We start from the raw sequence: 19,676 nt of genomic DNA on the forward strand, positions 1-19,676 counted from the left end.
ATTTCTGTAAATACCCTGCGATGTGACGTTGGGCTTTAGAACAAACAGTACAGTCGCTTCACATCTTTTAAATGGTCATGATTTGCTCCTCCACTCCCACACCACACACATTCATATGTTCTCATGATTTGTTGTTTTATTTTCCCATATGTATATGACTATATTCTGTGACATAACGTGAAATAACTTCAAGGGAATGGACGAAATTTAAATGGCTATCTTAGTCTTAGGATAAGAGGTATATATTCTGCGGATATATAGATAAAGACCTCTATATGTACATTGTACAAATAGTTAGTTTAGTCGACACCGAGACCACTCATTTCCTTATTCTATAAAACTTAGCAAAGGGTATGTTCGTATACTTAAGCATAAGTTATAAAGGGTATGTATACTTAACAAAGGTTTATACACAAGTCTTTTTCTAAAGAGAAATTATTATAAATAATTCGAAGACACATCATACGATGGCGAGGACAAAGCGAGAAATAAGTATATTTTTTAGGTCATTAGATTCTTAAGAGTTGTGAACGGGTCATCAAAGGTTCTCTTTGAAATTATAAAACGAATAACTTTAAGAGCATACCATTTAAATAAGAGTCATAGGAATTCTTAATTGATTCTAATTATATCAGTATACATCTCAAAATATACATATCTTTTATTTGAAATGTTTGATCTTCTTTCCACGCATCTTTTATCAGTAAAAAACAACGTTTATATAGAGGTAATTTGAGCCTCACTTGGAACGTTTTTGAAAGGCTTAAAGCTATGAACCTGTTCCAACGCGAAAAAGGAAAATCATACTTTTTACTTCCAAATTACACAACCATCTACGCTGATTCGAACAAATAATCGATGTTAATACATGCAAGGATTATACATTAAAATTTTTAAACAAATCATTTCTTTCATTACAATATTCTTCATTGATATTTTCTTTTGGTTAAACTCTGTTCTTACCTTTTTTCGTTGTTGCATGTATTAGAGATTAAGACAAAAAGAGTGCACAAAAAAAGAGAGTCGACTGTGAGTCACAGTATGTGATAAGGAAAGGTCAAGAACCATCGCTTTTATCATCATTCTCTTTGCTAACAACTTACAACCACGCAAACCCAATAGTTCTCTCATGGAGAAGAACAAATTAAGCAAAATAATGTATGTCGATAGAGAAAGAGCTCCACAATTATTGCATCATACCAAAAGCTTCTTTTAGTACACGATATACGTATCATGTAAGTAGAAATATAAAAGATACGATACACGAACCCGTTCTCAAAAAGATAGCAACATTTCATGTTATGTAAAGAGTCTTCCTTATGACACATGCATTAAAACTAAGGATTACCAAACCCACTCACTCCTCACTCCAACCAAAAATGAAAAATCAATCACTTATTTTGGATCCTTCACTCATAAGTCAACTCTCTTGTCTTCCCCTATAAATACCCTACACATCCTTTAATTATATAGCACATAAAACAATCATCAGAACAAAAACATATATCCTCGAATTAAGATCTCATCTTTCTCTCTCTCTACCCTCGATATGGATCATGAGGAAATCCCATCAATGCCCTCAACGCCGGCTACAACCCCGGGGACTCCAGGAGCGCCGCTCTTTGGAGGATTCGAAGGGAAGAGGAATGGGCATAATGGTAGATACACACCAAAGTCACTTCTCAAAAGCTGCAAGTGTTTCAGTGTTGACAATGAATGGGCTCTTGAAGATGGTAGACTCCCTCCGGTCTCTTGCTCCCTCCCTCCCCCTAACGTCTCTCTCTACCGCAAGGTATTGACATAAACTTTATCTGTTTCTCATTACAGTTACTTACACTCATGTTACCGATCATTCACTGAGCATTGACCGATACAAATTTGTGTGTGTGAAGTTGGGTGCAGAGTTTGTTGGGACGTTGATCCTTATATTCGCCGGAACAGCGACGGCTATCGTGAATCAGAAGACAGATGGAGCTGTGACACTTCTTGGTTGTGCCGCCACCGCTGGTTTGGCGGTCATGATCGTTATATTATCGACCGGTCACATCTCCGGGGCGCATCTCAATCCGGCTGTTACCATTGCCTTTGCTGCTCTCAAACACTTCAACTGGAAACACGTCAGTACTTTTTCATTTTAATTGGTTTAACACAGTTACGCACTTTTGGATGTTACTGTGAGAACCACATGAAATTTATAGACATGCACATGCATCGATTCATGACACAATTTATTATGAATTAAATTCTAACATGGGTTGATAAAAAAAGTATATAAAATCTGATCGTATAAAGCGATCTCTAATAATATAATTTTTTGTTGGTGTCTATCTAATTAAAACTATACTATGTTACAAAAATAGGTGCCAGTGTATATTGGAGCTCAGGTGTTGGCCTCCATCTGTGCGGCATTTGCACTGAAAGCAGTGTTTGAACCGACCATGAGCGGTGGCGTGACGGTGCCGACGGTGGGTCTCAGCCAAGCCTTTGCTTTGGAGTTCATTATCAGCTTCAACCTCATGTTCGTGGTCACAGCCGTAGCCACCGACACCAGAGCTGTAAATTAGAGAACAATTAACTATAAACAAGGAATTTTGAAAATTTGGTCGTGTCTGAAAACTAATGACAAAATTACAGGTGGGAGAGTTGGCGGGAATTGCGGTGGGAGCAACGGTCATGCTTAACATACTCATAGCTGGGTATGTAAAGCCACTAGATCATTCTAAACTAAACCATATCTTGATTTCAGTTGTTGTACACATTAGATAAAACGTTTTACTGATCAAGAGATGTTGTGTTCAACAGACCTGCAACTTCTGCTTCGATGAATCCAGTAAGAACACTAGGTCCAGCCATTGCAGCAAACAACTACAGAGCTATATGGGTTTACCTTACTGCACCAATCCTTGGAGCGTTAATCGGAGCAGGAACATACACGATCGTGAAGCTGCCTGAGGAAGATGAAGCACCCAAAGAGAGGAGGAGCTTCAGAAGATGAATGACAAAACTTGCAAAAACAATCGCTTATGTTACTCTGTTTGAATCACGTGTATAATATAATCTCTGATGTCAACGATGGTTATGTAATTGCGAATGTCCCTTTAAATCAAAATTGCAATAGCTTTTCGTCAAAGTGGTGGGTTCTTTTAGCCTCATACAGAATTTTTAAGGAAAATATAGCTAGCGATTACAAAGGATTGCTGCATCTAATTCAATTTGTTGATGAGATCATTGATCTTATCTTCGCGGTTACCAGTATCACCTCCTTCGCTGAATACTTGCTTCTTCCTGTTCAAAACACCAGCCGTGGGCTTGTTGAGTTTCAACGGTCCCAAAAATCTCATCACTTCTCTGAAATGATCACCAACCCTTGCTATCTCATTCACAAGGTCTTCTATCCCAAAGATTTTGTGTTCTCCTAGAGCCTACAGGGTAACACAAGTTGGAATGATTCAAAAAACAGAATGATTATAATCTCGAACAAGCTCTACTATACTTTTAACAGTTGGAAATTTTACCTGTTCGATAATGTTGTTGTCGGTAAGAGGAACAGGATTGCCCTCTATTATTGTGTATCCCTTTTTGTATATGAGGTCCTTGACGCTCTTATCATTGGGGTATCTTCAAGAATCGTAAACAACGGTCAGGTCATAAGAGAATCGAGAAACAGCAATAAAACCGAGCAACAAGGAAATATCGAAAGAGGAAGTCTCTTTACGTACCCATAAGTGACATAAGGCTGCACTTTGAGAAGCTTTTGGAACAAACTGTCAGTGGCTCTGGCAAATACACCAGTAAAGGTGCTCCTCAGTTGCAGATTGTTAAGAATCCTCTCGGTCTTTGGGTGCATATCACTCTTGCTAATCACCAAAAAAAAAAACAAAAAACAAATAAAGGATAAGGAAACTGGCACAGAGAGAGAAAGAGACTAGATTCAAAGGGGAAGAAGATAACTTACCCTCCTTGTATACGTATGATGAAAACCAGGTTAGATTTAACTGGTTGAGGAGATGACTTTGGCCTCTTGACCCTTTGCTTCATCCGGATAAGATCTATTTCCTTAAGGAAAACAATCAACAAAAAGAAAACTGTCAAATTACAAAGAACAATGCAATATATTTAACATAAAGTCCTAAGCACAACCTTATACACCACGGATCTTATCAGTAGAAGAGACTTAAGTTATAAGTCTAAGAGATTGTGAAGAAAAATCTAATTTCATGTAACTTCAACTCTACATAAAGCAATGAAAGACCTTTACTATGCAGAGAGACCGTAGTCAATGCAAAGTGAGTTGAAACCAAAACCCAAAAGAGTAAAACTTTTAATATAATTCAGAGACTAGATTCAGCCAAGGATAACAAAACATGATATAAGGTGTAGTAGAAGAGTGAAGGCAAGTCTAGAAGCAAAAAGAGCAGAGCTTGAGGCAGTAAAATCAATGGACAATGACTGAAAAGCAAATGTTTCTTGAAATCAATGGGCAAATCTGGGGAAGGAAGAGAGAGTAAGTACCTTAGCCCTGAACTCAAGAACAAAATCTTCAGGACGTTTGATATCAGAGACTTTCTTATGCTTCTTCTTGCCGAAATTGCCCAACTCAAGTTGCTTCTTCCTGATAAAGGCAAGCTCATCTCTGTTCTTCCTCTTCTTCAGTATAATCTCCGGTATGTAATCCAAACCCTTAGCTTCTTCTCCGGCCATTATCTCTACTCCCTTAGCTTCTTCTTCAACCATTTTCTCTACTCTTTTGCTTCTACAAGACAAATATACGGACGTCAGATTGTATTTTGCGAAAAAAAAAAGTGATACAGAATTTGTAAAATCGATTCCTAACAAACAAACAGAGACTAAACTCTCAACTCTAGAACAAGTGAGGAGGCTATAGGGGACCAAGATAGAATGAACAAGGGAACAATACGGGAAAGGAAAAACAAAATTACCGGTGGCGGCGAAGCAATTTGAACGGCGGCTAAGAATGAAGTCGAAGCTAGTAGCAGTGGCCGAGAACACACACAATTTGAGAGTCCTAGGGTTTATGAACTACTAAAAGTCTCTTTTGTGTTATTAACAACTTTGCCACCAGACCTAATTATACAGCCCGGGTCAGACTAATAATATAAGCCCAATATATGTGGGCTTATGTAAGGCCTTACTATTTTTTATCTAACTTGTTTTTTTTTTTTTTTTGACATACTCTTTGTTGAATGTACATTTGGCGTTACTATCTTAGTATTGATATTGCTTCGAGAGGCCAACAAAGAAAAATGTAAATTGCTTCAACAACAAAGGAAGATAGCTACATACAATCTAACAAGTTATTTGTTATAGTTTTTTTTTGAATATGATCTTTCTAGTTGCAAAGTTTAAATTTTGTCAATGAAAGATTGGTCACGGTGCAAGCAATCTTGAATAAAAAATCAGGTTTCCAAGGACTTGTATAGAACAGGTTTCCAAGGACTTATCTAGTTGCAGAGATATTCCCACCAGTCATCTCGGCATATTAAGCAAGACCAGCTGGAAGAGTCATCTGTTTCACTGCACGTATCCTCTTCCTCAAGTGCAGCTGACTCTGCGGGGAAATAAAATAAAACTCATCGTCAAGTTCATCAACTGATTAGTTAGCTGGTTAGTTAGTTAGAGAGTTTGATTATTTTGGATAATTGTTATCCCACCAACTGCTTCAACAAGACAACAATCGATTATCTCAGTAGTTAAACCTCGTATTTTTTTGGATCAACTCATAAATTAAAAATTTGTAAGAATTCGTTTTATGAAATAATTGCGGCGTGTAGAACGAAGTATAAGCCGGCATTACCATCAAACATTCAAACTCTCTAGTCTCTACTGTTTTACTTTCATGATTTTTGTTTTTACTGTCAATAAAAACATCGCTGACCCATTACTGATAAAGCAATTGTTTGAAAATTGAAACACAACTAAAGAAGTATACTTCATGAACATAATATAAAACGAGACTTGAAATAAGCATAGGTATTTTAGTTAACCCAAAATAAGCATAGGTATCATCAAACCATTCACCACACCATACGAAATGCCTCGAGAGAAGAACAAAAGCATGGGCTTGACTCACAAGCAACCTTCAGCCAATGATTTCAATATCAATTTTGTTCACAGGCCATTTATTAGATAATAATATTATGATACGTCAAACAAGGTAAGGCATTAAGCAAAAATAAGTCAAACTTAATTAAATAAAACACATGAAAACCAACAAATTTTAGAATTGAACAACATTATAACCATTCGAAACTGTTTTGTAACAAGCTAATTTACATGCATCATCTTGTACAAAATATCCCCTTTTATTATTATTAGAACTCGATATATGAATTGTATAATTTGAGGTGAATTTATTCAACTATTCTGATATTTGTAATTGACTTTTGTATATGTATTTAAAAAAGCAAAAATTTGTCATATTAAAAAAAAAAAAATTGTTGATCAATTCATATGTCATACGGACATCGAGATAGCGATCATGAAAGTTATGGTCACGTAAAAACTCTCTGATTCGTGGGAAGAAATCGCGAACGTTATACAAACTACCATCAGGAGCTCGAGGAAACCTACAGTTTTCCAGATCTATTATAACGGTTGCAATTCTAAGATCCTCCTGGAAAAATGGAAAGAAGATAAAATAGGTAAAACACACAAATTAAATATACAAAATATATACGAAGATCAAAATTTACCAGTGAGAATTGCATATTCAACTTGGGAACGGTAACACATTTCTCCAACTCAGTTTTTTTCGATTCACCCTTTGGGAACCCTAATAGAGTTTTCTATTAGGAAGCATTTAGAAAAAGACATTTTTAATCTTTTTTGTTTTTTTATGTATCCACATGAAAGACAAATTCATTTTTAAAAATAGGCTTACTAAAAATCAGACCAATAACAAAGGAATGTTTTAATAATTGATAAACTTTATACTTCTTATTTTTACAAATGACCAAAATAATAACTTAAATAAAATATTATTTTTATACATGAATAAATCATTTTTAATGGATTTATTTTGTTTTGAATTCTAGATGTGTGCTTGATTTTTGAGAAAAAACCTAAAATAACACTAAAAAAAGTTTTATGCACAATTATATCATACATTTCATAAACTTTGCAAAATATCATTATTAGACACATTACAATATTTTAAATTAATTTTTATAAATTTCATAAACTTCCCAAAATTTCTAGAATTATTTTTTTAGGTTTGAGTTCTCTGTTTTACATTTAGGATATAATTTTGAAGGATAAAGTTTAGTATTTAGAGTTTAGGGTTTAGTTTTGAAAATTTATTTAGATGGTACACCAAACCAAGAGAGTACACTAAACTCAGTTGGTACACCCCAACCCAAATAGTATACTAAACTCATATGGTACACCAAACATCGATAGTATATTAGACCTAGATGGTATACAAGATTCAGATGGTACATTGGACCCATATGGTACACTATACCCCTTGTGGTACACCAGACTCATATGGTACACAAAACCTCGATAGTACACCAGACCCCATTCCCACCCGTGTTAGGACCGGTATCTCATCACCAAGCCCCTTGTGATTATGAAGTAATGTCGTTTCTCATCCACAAGTGCAAAAAGGCCGCTTCTCCCCATCAAGAAACTCCTCCACGACCCACCTGGCTTCGTGCAAAACCATTGACCGGCATCAGCTTCAAAAGCCTCCTCTAGTTTCATGGCAACAGAGTGACTCCTCCTTTTGCAATCCATCTGCTTTAATCACAATCGATGATGCCCCTTTGTTCTTGAATGTATTCTGCAGTATCTATACTGCATTTGAATTTGATTCAATGTTACTGTATTAGCCACATCAAAATGGAAAGGCTTAAAAAGATCATAGCTACATCACTACTATGATCTTTTTAAGTCTTTCCAGTTCACCCAAATGGCCTAGTCAACAAAAACTTTGTACTTAAATGACATGTTGGATTTTTAAACAATCTCAAATTTGAAAGTTAATGCTTTTTTTTACAATTTCTCAATCAATTAAAAAGTCATCAAACATGTTTTATCAATCGAATAATCTCAAATCAAAATGTAAACCGGATAATTTTCTAAAACCGAAGAAGAGCAATTTAATACTGTGAATTGGTAAACAAGAAAATAGTTGTCTTGAATCTTGAGATCAAAGATCGATAAATCAAATGAAATATTGTGTTTCCAAAAGATCAAATAATAAACTAACAAGAACGAAAGCGATCAGAGCTAACAATTAAAGCAAATGTTTGAGCATTTTAGCTCAAAACCAAATAAAAAGAAGAACACTAAGACAAGTCTAGATAACTGGAGTACGACTCTTAAAGATAAGAGATAATTTCATCATTGAGGCTTTTTGGCTGGAGAGATTGTTAATCAGATTGATCCTCTGCCTTTGCCTGCATGCATTCAGGATACTTGAAGGGAAGCTTCATTACTGGATCATTATCATCGGTCAGTCCTTGACTCGCCATACCAAATGCATATCCTAACGCAACCCCTACAGGAACAGCCACCGCATTTCCAACCTGGATGTACCTGCACAAAGTTTCAGATTCATAAACAAGTTTTTTAACATTTGGATCTCTAGTGAAGGCAGCAAGGACCACGGACTTACTTTTCCTTAATTGTGCCACACAGCTTGTAACTATCAGGGAACCCTTGTAGTCTGGCATTCTCACGGACAGACAACACACGGTCTTGCTTCGGATGGATTACACACTGCATAAATCAGTTTTTATTCAGAAAGAAAGAGTCACCAGAGAAAGCAAAGTGGGAAATGAAAGCGAAAGAGCCTACCTGGTTGTGAGGTTCAGCTCTTGTCACTACTGTGTTAACAATTTCATCCCACCACAAGCGACCAAACGGCCTGACATTCAGATAACAGATTTGTTAACTTTATTTAGTGAATTCAACACTCTCAGGTTATGGAAAGAGCTAGATGCCAAAGAAGAAGCATATTAGTTAAGAGAAAGTCACTTTTTTGATGTTCCTTTTACGTATTTAATTGCATAAGTAGGGACCTGTCAACACCACAACCATGTCAAAAAGAAGAAGCTGCAAACAAACAAAAAAACTAGAACAGAATGACAAGGTTTTAAGTGAGTTAGATTATTACCACATTATCTCCAGATTTCAACTTTGCTCGCTTCACCGAATCGTCAATTTGCACTTTGTTATTGTGAACTAAAACACCAGGCATATCCCGGAAGTTAGCCCCCTGTAGCAATAAGAATACAATAACATGAACAAAGAAATTATCAAACATTGAATGCTTGAAGCAGGCACTACAAAATATATAACACTAAAACATTGTCGCACCTTCTTTTTTGGTATATATGAGATTCTTTCCAAGTCGTTAGTGCTCAGCTGTAACGGCTGGTGATCGAATAACTTGTGCGACGAATCTCCACCAGTTACGGGTAGTAGTGTCTCTGAAACAAGAATATTCGTTAATATGTGATAAGTGGTAACACAAAATCTATCGAGTTCAAAATGCTCACCAGATCTTTTCAACGCAATATATTTTTGAAAATCTGTCTTAGGACCAGCATCATTATAACTCCTTACATCAATTTTTTCATAATTTGTCACCTGCAGCGTCAAGAGAGCACTGATCAATGAACTATATAAGATATGATGTACCTTAAGCAACAATGGCAGTTTAAAAGTTTAGATACACACCGGTGGTAGATCACTAATAGCATCAGCCAGTGTAAGAGCATCTTCTAATTTGAGAATCTCTTTTTGGATACGACCAACTTGAATGTCCTGCATTTACAACAAATGAATAAGCAGCCCAATCATAAGAGTATCCACACTTTCCTCAAATGAATAAGCAACTTTAAAACTGAAACAATCCACACTTGCCTCAAATTCTACAGCGGTGTGGAACGTTTTCAGAACCTCATGAGTGGGCAGAGGGTATGGAGGCAGTTTCTGTTAAACACACATTAAGAGAGAGTCATAAAGAACATATCCTCTCAAGAAAAATAACTATTAGGTAACATATATATTTACCTCTGTTGGTTGCGCAGCCCATAGAAAAACTCGGTTTCTAAGTTGAGCGACACCATAAGATCCCGCTGCCATCATGCCCAACCTTGTTTGATAGTTCATCGCAACAAAGGTAGCAACAGCATGACGTGCCAAATATCCGTTCGAAAACTTGAGAAGGTCTACAACATTTTCCATAAGCACGTACTTTGGTTTGAGGAAGTCAATGATGTCCAAAAACACCAAAATTTGTGGTTTTTCGTATCTTCAAGCGGTGCTTGTTTGTTTCTAAAACGGTTATAACCACTGATCCCTTGACAGGGTGGGCCACCGCAAACCGAGTAAGCAGTACCCTGAACAAAAGTAACAAACAAAAATTTAAGAGACCAAATTCTTCATGAACCAATAAGAACTATCATAAATGACGATATTTTGTCAACAAGATAATACTATGCTTTGCACAATTCGTCACTTATGTAGTATGCAGGGTGAAGAACTATCATAAATAGCTAAACATACTATGCAAAGGAAACAAAAGACTTACAGGTAAGGGTAACAGATTAGACTTAAAGCCATTTGTCACAAACTCTTTTAGTTTATCCTTGCAGTTTCTGGAGGAAAAAATGAATCATCTCAATATCAATAAATCATCAATACAAAAGTTGTATCAGAGGATAATCTGGAAAAGTTACCCTAAGCCAGCATAAGCCTCCCATGTATCGTCATCAGGACCGTAGCCTTTCCACCTTACCTGAAAGTAATGAAACAATAAGAAAATTAATGTTTGAGTTACATCTTTACAAATGATGAAATTTGTTTGCAGCTAATTGAGAATTCTGATATCTAGTTCATGAAACAATACCTTAAGATGAAGTGACTTTTCCCCTTTCTCATTAGGATCTCCAAAAGCGATGTCACTGAACTCTTGTACTTCAAACTCTCCAGGTGAGAGTTCAGTATCAATACTTGTCTCATCTATGTCATCTTCTTCGTCACCTTCTTCAGCTTCCAACTCAGAAATTGATTCCTTTGGTTCAGTGCTGGAAATGAGGGAAAACTTCTCACAAAGCTTTTTCCATTCCTTGAGAAGAACTAGAAAGTCTTCTGCAGCTTCATTTCTCACCTGCTCAACGTTCACAATGAATTAATTACATGAGTGGCAATTGTATTTACAAAAATCATTAAATCACCAATACAGACTTACCTTTGTCTCAGGATGATTAAGTCTAAGACTATCACAAGCAGAAGGATTTAAATCCACAGCCCAATTCTGCAAAATCAGAGAGAATCTTGCTCAAAATAAAGCAAAATATAAATGTGGTAAGTTGGTATAAATAACAAGATTTACCGTAGTGAGTTTTACTCCTGAAATGGAGGCCCCCATGCAAAAACCAGTGGACATTGCTCCACACCCACTGTAAAGATCCAGTAAGAATTTTTCATCACTGTGAGGATTTACTATGCAATTGGAGTCAGAATCGCTTGAAATGGTTGAGGATGAAGCGCTATCTGCTGGAAAATTTTTGGCAAGGTATAAATCATCAGCTCTCTTCGAAACACTTTGAAGAAATTTATTAAGGATATGATTGATAAAGTTGCAAAAACCAGAGCTTGTGTCAAGAATTTTTGTAAAAAATGACCAACTAAGATGATATAGTTATCATGTAAAAACAGTAATAAGTCTAGGAAGGTGCTAGAGAAACTAACAAGCATATACATTACAGTTACAAGGAAGCTAATTAAAACCGTAACCAGAAGGAATAAAGTTTCAATGTTCAAGTAAAGTCATTTGCACTTAACAACCAGCTCAGATAAGATAGTGTGCTCATATAAAGTAATAATATATCTACGACACACAGCAAAACAGAACAGAAATTTATTTACCATCATCTGCATTTGCAAAAGTGAGATGTGGAAGCTCGTACTTCATATCATAAAAAAAGTCACATGGAGGAATTATTCTTTCTGAAGCTCGTGAATCAATCTGTTGTAAAAAAGTGCAAATCTGTTTAGAAGCCGAATATGATCAAACGTTTTTCACACACTGAGCCATTGAAAATCAGAGAATTTGATACCTTCGGTAATGGGACTTTGGCAATATTGACTTTTGAGTAGATGCAGCCCAAAGGATTTGTCGTCTTCCACATTGGATAAAAACACTCTCTTTTCTTGCACAAGTTTCGCAAATCTTTCGATCACCTAAGACAAAACAAATGAGAAACATTAATCAGCAGGAGCAATAGACATAATGTACTAAAGAATATCTAAGTAAACTCAAAACGCAAAATAATCAACTAACAGTATCATCTGGTTTGTAGAACCACCGAGCTCGAAAGTATGGCTCCCCATCATCAGCTTCAAAGAGTTCAATAACTTTTGCAATAAAATTTGCTTTCCCGGGATCAGCCTGGCTCATAAATAATAACATGAGGACCATCACCATCAGAGAGATTGATGTTGTTTATAAGATAAGTTTTGATTTATTGAAAAACAAAAGGACAATAAGCATGGCAAAACAAGACATCTCTAGAAGCTAATTCAACAGAGACTGACCAATACAAAACCTCAATACAACACACACGGCACCAAAATTTCAACAAAAGAAAAATAAAGGAAGCTATATGTACCGTGACGTAGACATCGTCATTAAGATTGATGAGAACGCCATCAACCAAAGCTTGCTCATAGTGACGTTTCGCTTGTTTGATCTCTTCTTCTTTAACACTGTAATCTCACCCCACAAAACGTCATGACATCAACACACAAAGGTCCGTACAACAAGCAACAAAAATCACAGAACAAGAACACGAAATTTCGACCCAGGAAATTGAAAAAAAAAAAAACCCCTAAATTCTGACCCGTTTATGGCAGTTTTAATGGGAGTATCATCATCAAGCTTTGGTTTCTTGAATTGGTAGCGAAGAGGCCATCTAATCATAGATTCCACAACAGAGATGGGTTTCCCCGCAAAGCACAGATCTGACTCTGGTTCATCCCGTTTCTTCGTTTTGCTTTTCACAGCCATCTTTGTGTGTTTCGGAAGATGGATTGTGAGATGAAGAATTTAAGAAATTGAAGATGAAGAGGTGAAGAGACGAAGAGGTTGTTATATCTGTAGTACAGTAGTAGTAGTAGTAGTAGTAGTAGTAGTAGTAGTAGTGGAGAGCACAAAAAAAATGACCTTTCCTTTTTTTGGAAGAGAAATTTAATGAAAGATTTTATTAGGAAATTGAAATCAGTTTTCGAAATTAATAAAGGAAATTTAGGAAATAATAATGAAGTTTCGAATTTTGGAAATTTTTTGCAAGAGCGGGAGAATCTCTCTACTTATATTTACTCTTAGCTCCCTGCTGTTTTTGGTTATTTCGATTTTTGACCTCAAATCTACTACTGATCGTAATGGGCCTAATAACAAGGGCCTTGAATGGGGAGATTAAACTGGAACACGTTTATTTTTGGCCATAGTGGAAGAGAGCTTGTGGTATTTATTAGCCATGTTCGACGTTGATGAACATACTCGTGATCGATCGTGACTTAAATAAATAAGTCAAGGCAACCAACAACTAAATAAGTCTTTCTATTTTTATTTTTTTTGTTTACTTATAATTTTGTAATTGCAAATAAATTTAGTGGAGTTTATGTTCCCTATCTTTGTGGAACAATCCCACGTTTCCATTTCTCTTCGTGTCTCCTAATTGTACGAGTTTATTAGAGACTTCGTTATCATCTATATAGACAACCAAACAAATTCATTATAAGCATAACTAATGATCCTCTATTTTTCTAAACATAACTGTTTTTCCATCACATTTACTACTAGTAAACAAATATCAATCATATCACATGACAAAAAGAACCTGATTAATCAAACCAACTGGATGATTATTTTTTATTTACTAGTAATAAGTATGTAGCTTTAGATGTTTTAATATTATTGTTATTCATGGAACATTTCTTACTTCGTCTTCTTTATTTTGGGTCCTTTGTTGTTAAAGAATTAGAGGGGTGGTCCATATATTTTTGCTCTGGAGGTTGGACCGACAAGGTAATCTAGGAGGAGATATATTGTCGAATCTGATTAGACAAAGCAAAATAAAAACAAATATGCATCACCTCATAAGTCACTACGATGAAAGCAAAAAATGTACTTTTGAAACTAAAGCTGGATGTGTTTTCTTTTCTTTTTTTCGCATTTCTTTTTATTTTTTTAATGAAAACAATAATAATTTTTGAGGAATCATATAGGTTGGTGATAAGATCACAGTTGGATGTATTAAAAAATTGAACTGATGGTACGACTACATCGTATACTGTATAGATTGTTGTGTTACGGTAAGATCGCAATTATGTGATGTTATTACTAACAAGTTAATCGTATCGTACGACCAAGAAAAGTAACATTTTCATTTATCAAGTACTATACTATTTAGAAATTATAGCCATGTATCAACTTTACTTTTAAACAAAACGATCATGCCACTATATTAACGTGTGTATACAATCATAAATTTGTTTTAGTTTACTCATAACACAGAAAACATAACATAAATGTTCCTATAACTACAACTTTTTCATTTTGGATAGAGACCACACATATATACAACTAGAAAGGGAACTGATTTAACAGTTTGGTTGACTTTTATATATATCAATGGTGTATGGTTTTGTAAGCTAACAAGAATGAATTTATAATCATAAACAATGATTAATGACATTCTTATGTGAGATCGATGGATGTGTATCGTTTTTAAGTTTTGGACATTCAACCGAAAACGGGAGAATATGGATTAAAAAAAAATTGAAATGAAAGGGATTGTCGGGGAGATTTGATTGGCTTCATAATCCTTGTCCAAAAGTTGCTAACTTTTTTTTTTTAAATAAAAAGTTGCTAACTTACCGAACACTTAAACAAATAAAGACAGCTTCTTCATATAGGGTTCTGAATTAAACGTCTCACCTAAACCCTATATAAAGGAACTACATACGTATAAATATTCCTAATCCCAATAAAACGTTTGTATAATGAAATAGGATATTAAAATATAAGTATACCGAAGAGAACAAAAAAAAAGGTGACAACAAAGACAAACTCATTTGATTAAGATAGAGCTACTTATAGCATTCATTACAATAGTATAACATGATATCATGAACACTCATTATATGTGTTCCCAGATAAATCAATAATTCATGTAATTACGACATTAATTTTCTCCTTTTTTTTTCAAGTGTCCACTACTATACAGTTACATATGTGGGCTCTGTAGCTCTAGGTCAGATTGCACACATCAAAAGTATCCTTTTTTCTTTAAACATCATTCAATTTGAAAAAGGTCACATGTCCATCCAATTCCATAAATAGAACTCACACTTCACTTCCCACGACCACATCAGTTCACATCTGTATCAGTTTTTTCTTTTTTACTTTCATTCCCTTTATATATTCTCTCTAGGCTATATACACAGAATATACATGGATTCGTCAATCAAAAGAGAGCAAGAAATGTTAAAAATGAAGAAACTATGTCATCAAGATCTTGAGTTGGGTTTGACCCTTTTGCCACGTGGAACGAACTCATCAGAGCTCAATCTCATTGATTCTTTCAAAACCAGCTCATCATCGACTTCTCATCATCATCATCATCATCATCATCAGCAGCAACAGCAAGAACATTTGGCAGATCCGGGAGTGTTTTCGTGCAATTATTGTCAAAGAAAGTTCTATAGCTCACAAGCACTAGGCGGCCACCAAAACGCTCATAAACGCGAGCGCACCTTAGCCAAACGTGGACAGTACTACAAGATGACTCTCTCATCTTCGCCTTCTTCAGCGTTTGCGTTTGGCCACGGTTCAGTCAGCAGATTCGCAAGCATGGCATCATTACCACTACATGGCTCGGCGAATAACAGGTCACCCTTAGGGATTCAAGCTCATTCAACGATCCATAAGCCCTTCTTAGGAAGACAAACAACGAGTTTGAGTCATGTTTTTAAACAGAGCATCCACCAGAAACCGACCATCGGAACAATGTTGCCGGATAAATTTCACCTTGAAGTCGCCGGCGGTAATAACCGTAACGTGATTGCTGCTAAGTTGGAAAGAATTGAACATTTCAAGAGCATTAAAGAAGATCATAATCAGTTCAAGAAGATTGACTTGACTCTTAAGCTATGAGAGCTCTTAATTTGTTCATCTTCTTTTTAGTCTTCATTATATTATAACTTTTTTCTTTTTATTATTCTCGTCTTTGTTTGATATAATGATTGACGGCAATGTGTATTAGAGTTTCACTAATTAAGTTGTACTTTATTATATGTTTTATTAATACATTGTTGGTGCAATTCCATTTTTGAGGTCTATTTTAAGTCCATGTAGTACAATACTAAAAACTAGTATAAAAATGGACTATGGAGAACATGTTAGGTCTTCCACGTATGCTTTTAGACTCGTGTACTTATTATAATCAAATGTGGTACTTATTATAATCACAATGTGGACGTCACTTGTATCTTAACATGATATTATATATTCACAGAAAACAATGCCATTAAGTTCAAGTGAAATGAACTCTACATAATAATATGATGAATATATATATCCAAAAATGATGGAAGTACATAATTATTGTGGGATATAGGCGTTAAGAGAAGCAAAATATGTCCTACGTTATACGCATTATTGCCCACTAGATTATCACCGATTTATTAGGCGTGAACTGACTTTAGTCAATCAATATCAAGATATTTCTTTCTGTGTAAATCATGTATAGTCTTTTTCTCCTAACAAATATAGTCTACTACTCTAGTGGATGATTATACAGTATAAAATGAAAAAAAATAAACAAGATTTAATTTTTTCTTAAGGGGGGAAAATATCATAGAGTGGATAGAATGTGATTATCGAAGTGAGGTCCTACATGTAGTGAAAAGAAATAGACATTAATCTAACAAAGTAACAAGTGAAAGAGTTCTTCGTCAGAGGTTGTTGTTTTTCTCGCCATGTGACACTATTAAAGTTAAATTTTGATGGTTCTTTTTAATCTAATCTTGTCAAGTCGCTTTTCTTATTTCACATTAATTTTTCACCATTGCTAAATTTTATATATATATATATTTTTTTGACAACTTTAGCGTTGCTAATTTTACTCGAATAGAAACAGAACTCAGAAAAACATATCCATTATTGATTATATTTATCATTATTACATGTGTGTTACTTTTACACACTTCTTACACACTTCATGATTTCTAGTTTTTGTAATAATATGTGACCATGTGGGTGAGAGCCTGAGAGGGTTCTATTAGTGAAAATGTTACACTCCGTCTGTCTTTTAAAATCGATGTTTTGGGATATTTTTTTATCCCACAAAGATTGATGTTTTGTAAACTTTAAAAAGTAATCATTGAAAATATTTAGAATTTTAAATTGTTATTAGTTTAAAATTAAATAATATCTCTTTAATTAAAGAAAAATATATATTTAAACTCAGTAACTATTGTTTTCTTAAAATGTGTAAAAACTTCTAAACATTAATCTTTATAAGACAGGAGTCTTTATTAATCTAAGATTTAGTGAATTATAACCCAAAGATTCTGTGACATTTGCTTTGGATAGGTCCGTATCAAGTTGATGTTTACATTAAAGTTATAATAATTAATATAATGCTAATCATTGCAGCTTTTATTCAAAAAAAATAAAAATAATCATTGCAGTTAACAATCCATATTTTCCACAAATCAAGATGTTAACGATACGGGAATCATGTTGTTATGCACCAATCACCACAATTACCTCACTAATCCCCCACATAATCCTAATACGTCACATCGATTAAGATTTTTATGGAGATACCAAAATCATATTTCACAGTGGAAAAGATCCAAAATTCATATAGATAATGACGTTTTTATTTTACATATACTGAAGTCTATTAGATGTTAATTGACCATTTATCATCATTTTATTTTTCATCAGAGACAAAATAGACCAAAATACAGAATCAAATGAACAAAAACTCCAAACTTATATTATTACTTCAGAATTCAGATAGATAAACAAAACCAGTAACAAACCTATTAAAATCAACCTTCACTGTATTTTTCCTAAATATCTTTTTTCAAAAAACAAAAAACGGAATTAACACTTCTAATCATAGTAGTCCATATTCGAAGTCTAATCCATAGAACTGAGATTAGTAGAAAGTCTTCACTAATTAATTATGTGGATTCAGCTGGCTTGTCCCTTTTAACTTCTGGTGTTTCACACTGTAAATCCACAGTTCCCACACTATGGAATTAAAATTAAAAAGTTGCTCCTCTGTTAAGGAACATTAGAATTGATTTGGAAGTCACCAATGCAGACAAAAGTGTTAGATAGCAAGTTCCTAAGGGGGGGAGAAAAAGTTACCCGAGAAGTCAATCATTTTACAAACTTAACTAAGGCACTTTCAATTTCCATTGCTGGTAAGACACATGTAGCAAACAAGAGACACCATAAACATGTGACATGTATTGCTGAAATGATGTGACCAATCTAGGGTACTTTTTACACAATCTGCAAGCTCAAAACCAAACAAACAAATTTTTTGCAAATGAATTTATTGAAAGATATCCAAATCAACGAGAGTCATAGTGACATACACAACGGCCAGTGCATTCTTTGGAACCAAACAGTGGAAAATCGAAGACTCTTGCTGCAGGCTGATGTCTATTTTTGCTCAACATAAGATTTAACGCTCTCCATCCATCTAACGTACTCACCTTTACCTTTGTTCTTCATATACTGATGCAAGAAAACAGCAAGCTCGTCGCCTATACCTCTTTCCTCTAAAAATTGATAAAGAGCGTCTTGAAGCTGATCATCCAATTCCCTGTAATAACAAATATAGGCAAAGAAAACAACTTGACCTTTATTCACAGTAATCTTATATCACATTTTTAAATTCAAGAAAAGGAGCAAGTCACCGTTCTCAAACTCTGGTCCACCATAGGAAGACGGTGAACTCTTGATGGCTTTACGAATACAGAGTTTCGATATCTCTATGGTATCTGGCCAAGCAGAACACATGATCTCTAAACCCTCACCAGTACCACCCTTAGAGATGTTGACAATGAAAGTGATGTGAAGAATGTATTCAGGTTCAGTGCTAGTAGATTTAGAAGTCGGAACTGATCTATCAAACATGGTTGCTTCAATCTTGATGACTTCATTCTCCCCAAATTTCCTCTTCATGCTAATCCACTGCTCTCCAGGCCGTTCAGCCACAGTGAATGGACCAAAACTGTTGGGAGGCTGCAAATGTTGTACAAGCAAAGCGCTCTGGTTATCCAATGTAGCCAGCAGAAATAGAGGAGCCAAAGTTCATGGTCAATAAGGCGAACTAGAAAGTTTATCATTTGTCACTAGCTAACATATGGGTTTATAAGAGCTTACTGCAGCTAGCAAATCCCAAAACAGAGAGGCCAATTCAGAGACGTGAACATTTTCTTCATTATTGATCTAATAGCATCAAGCTAAGTTTGGCAGATCAACATTGATATGATTCCCAAGCAAGAAAAGTTCAATTGATAAATAACACTAATCCAAAATCAGATTCCAAGAAGGCTTAAAGTATCTATCTAGCTTTAACGTATTGACCAAAAACCAGAAAAAGAAA

At 35.0% G+C, this 19,676-nt stretch overlaps 4 protein-coding genes and 1 pseudogene across 5 annotated transcripts in view; 2 read left to right on the forward strand and 3 right to left on the reverse strand.

Annotated features, from left to right (window-relative positions):
* LOC104752443 (aquaporin NIP6-1-like) lies at window positions 1,456–3,130 on the forward strand. The gene is made up of 5 exons (XM_010474579.2): window positions 1,456–1,792; window positions 1,893–2,117; window positions 2,361–2,555; window positions 2,635–2,696; window positions 2,803–3,130. The coding sequence occupies exons 1-5, from the start codon at window positions 1,550–1,552 to the stop codon at window positions 2,993–2,995; spliced, it is 918 nt and encodes a 305-aa protein (XP_010472881.1). The 5' UTR covers window positions 1,456–1,549; the 3' UTR covers window positions 2,996–3,130.
* LOC104752441 (60S ribosomal protein L7-1) lies at window positions 3,074–5,051 on the reverse strand. Its single transcript, XM_010474578.2, has 6 exons — window positions 4,941–5,051; window positions 4,513–4,753; window positions 3,956–4,056; window positions 3,720–3,857; window positions 3,516–3,618; window positions 3,074–3,422 (listed from the first exon to the last, which is right to left on the reverse strand). The coding sequence occupies exons 2-6, from the start codon at window positions 4,732–4,734 to the stop codon at window positions 3,204–3,206; spliced, it is 783 nt and encodes a 260-aa protein (XP_010472880.1). The 5' UTR covers window positions 4,735–4,753; window positions 4,941–5,051; the 3' UTR covers window positions 3,074–3,203.
* LOC104752444 lies at window positions 8,184–13,149 on the reverse strand (annotated as a pseudogene).
* LOC104752445 (zinc finger protein 1-like) lies at window positions 15,384–16,361 on the forward strand. Its single transcript, XM_010474580.1, has one exon. It carries the CDS (start codon window positions 15,494–15,496, stop codon window positions 16,193–16,195), a length of 702 nt encoding a protein of 233 aa, XP_010472882.1. The 5' UTR covers window positions 15,384–15,493; the 3' UTR covers window positions 16,196–16,361.
* LOC104752446 (uncharacterized protein At2g39795, mitochondrial-like) overlaps window positions 18,507–19,676 on the reverse strand; it is a 2,331-nt gene continuing 1,161 nt past the window's right edge. Inside the window, exons 2-3 of one of the 2 annotated variants that reach the window (XM_010474582.2) lie at window positions 18,990–19,312; window positions 18,507–18,890 (exon numbers count right to left, since the gene is read on the reverse strand). In XM_010474582.2, the coding sequence (XP_010472884.1) occupies window positions 18,728–18,890; window positions 18,990–19,312 (486 nt within the window). In that variant the 3' untranslated portion in view covers window positions 18,507–18,727. Of the gene's footprint in view, window positions 18,891–18,984; window positions 19,313–19,676 lie in introns of both variants that reach the window. The other variant, XM_010474583.2, reaches the window with a different exon arrangement.

Source organism: Camelina sativa, chromosome 16 (assembly GCF_000633955.1).
Source record: "Camelina sativa cultivar DH55 chromosome 16, Cs, whole genome shotgun sequence".
Lineage (NCBI taxonomy): Eukaryota > Viridiplantae > Streptophyta > Magnoliopsida > Brassicales > Brassicaceae > Camelina > Camelina sativa.

Excerpts from the sequence above, each read along its gene's own strand:
- LOC104752443 (XM_010474579.2), top strand. The coding sequence starts at position 1,550 with ATGGATCATGAGGAAATCCCATCAATGCCCTCAACGCCGGCTACAACC. Across the intron at positions 1,793-1,892 it reads ACGTCTCTCTCTACCGCAAG|TTGGGTGCAGAGTTTGTTGG; the intron begins GTATTGACATAA and ends GTGTGTGTGAAG. Across the intron at positions 2,556-2,634 it reads TAGCCACCGACACCAGAGCT|GTGGGAGAGTTGGCGGGAAT; the intron begins GTAAATTAGAGA and ends ACAAAATTACAG.
- LOC104752441 (XM_010474578.2), bottom strand. The coding sequence starts at position 4,734 with ATGGTTGAAGAAGAAGCTAAGGGAGTAGAGATAATGGCCGGAGAAGAA. Across the intron at positions 3,858-3,955 it reads ATCATACGTATACAAGGAGG|CAAGAGTGATATGCACCCAA; the intron begins GTAAGTTATCTT and ends TTTGGTGATTAG. Across the intron at positions 3,619-3,719 it reads CAGCCTTATGTCACTTATGG|ATACCCCAATGATAAGAGCG; the intron begins GTACGTAAAGAG and ends CGATTCTTGAAG.
- LOC104752445 (XM_010474580.1), top strand. The coding sequence starts at position 15,494 with ATGGATTCGTCAATCAAAAGAGAGCAAGAAATGTTAAAAATGAAGAAA.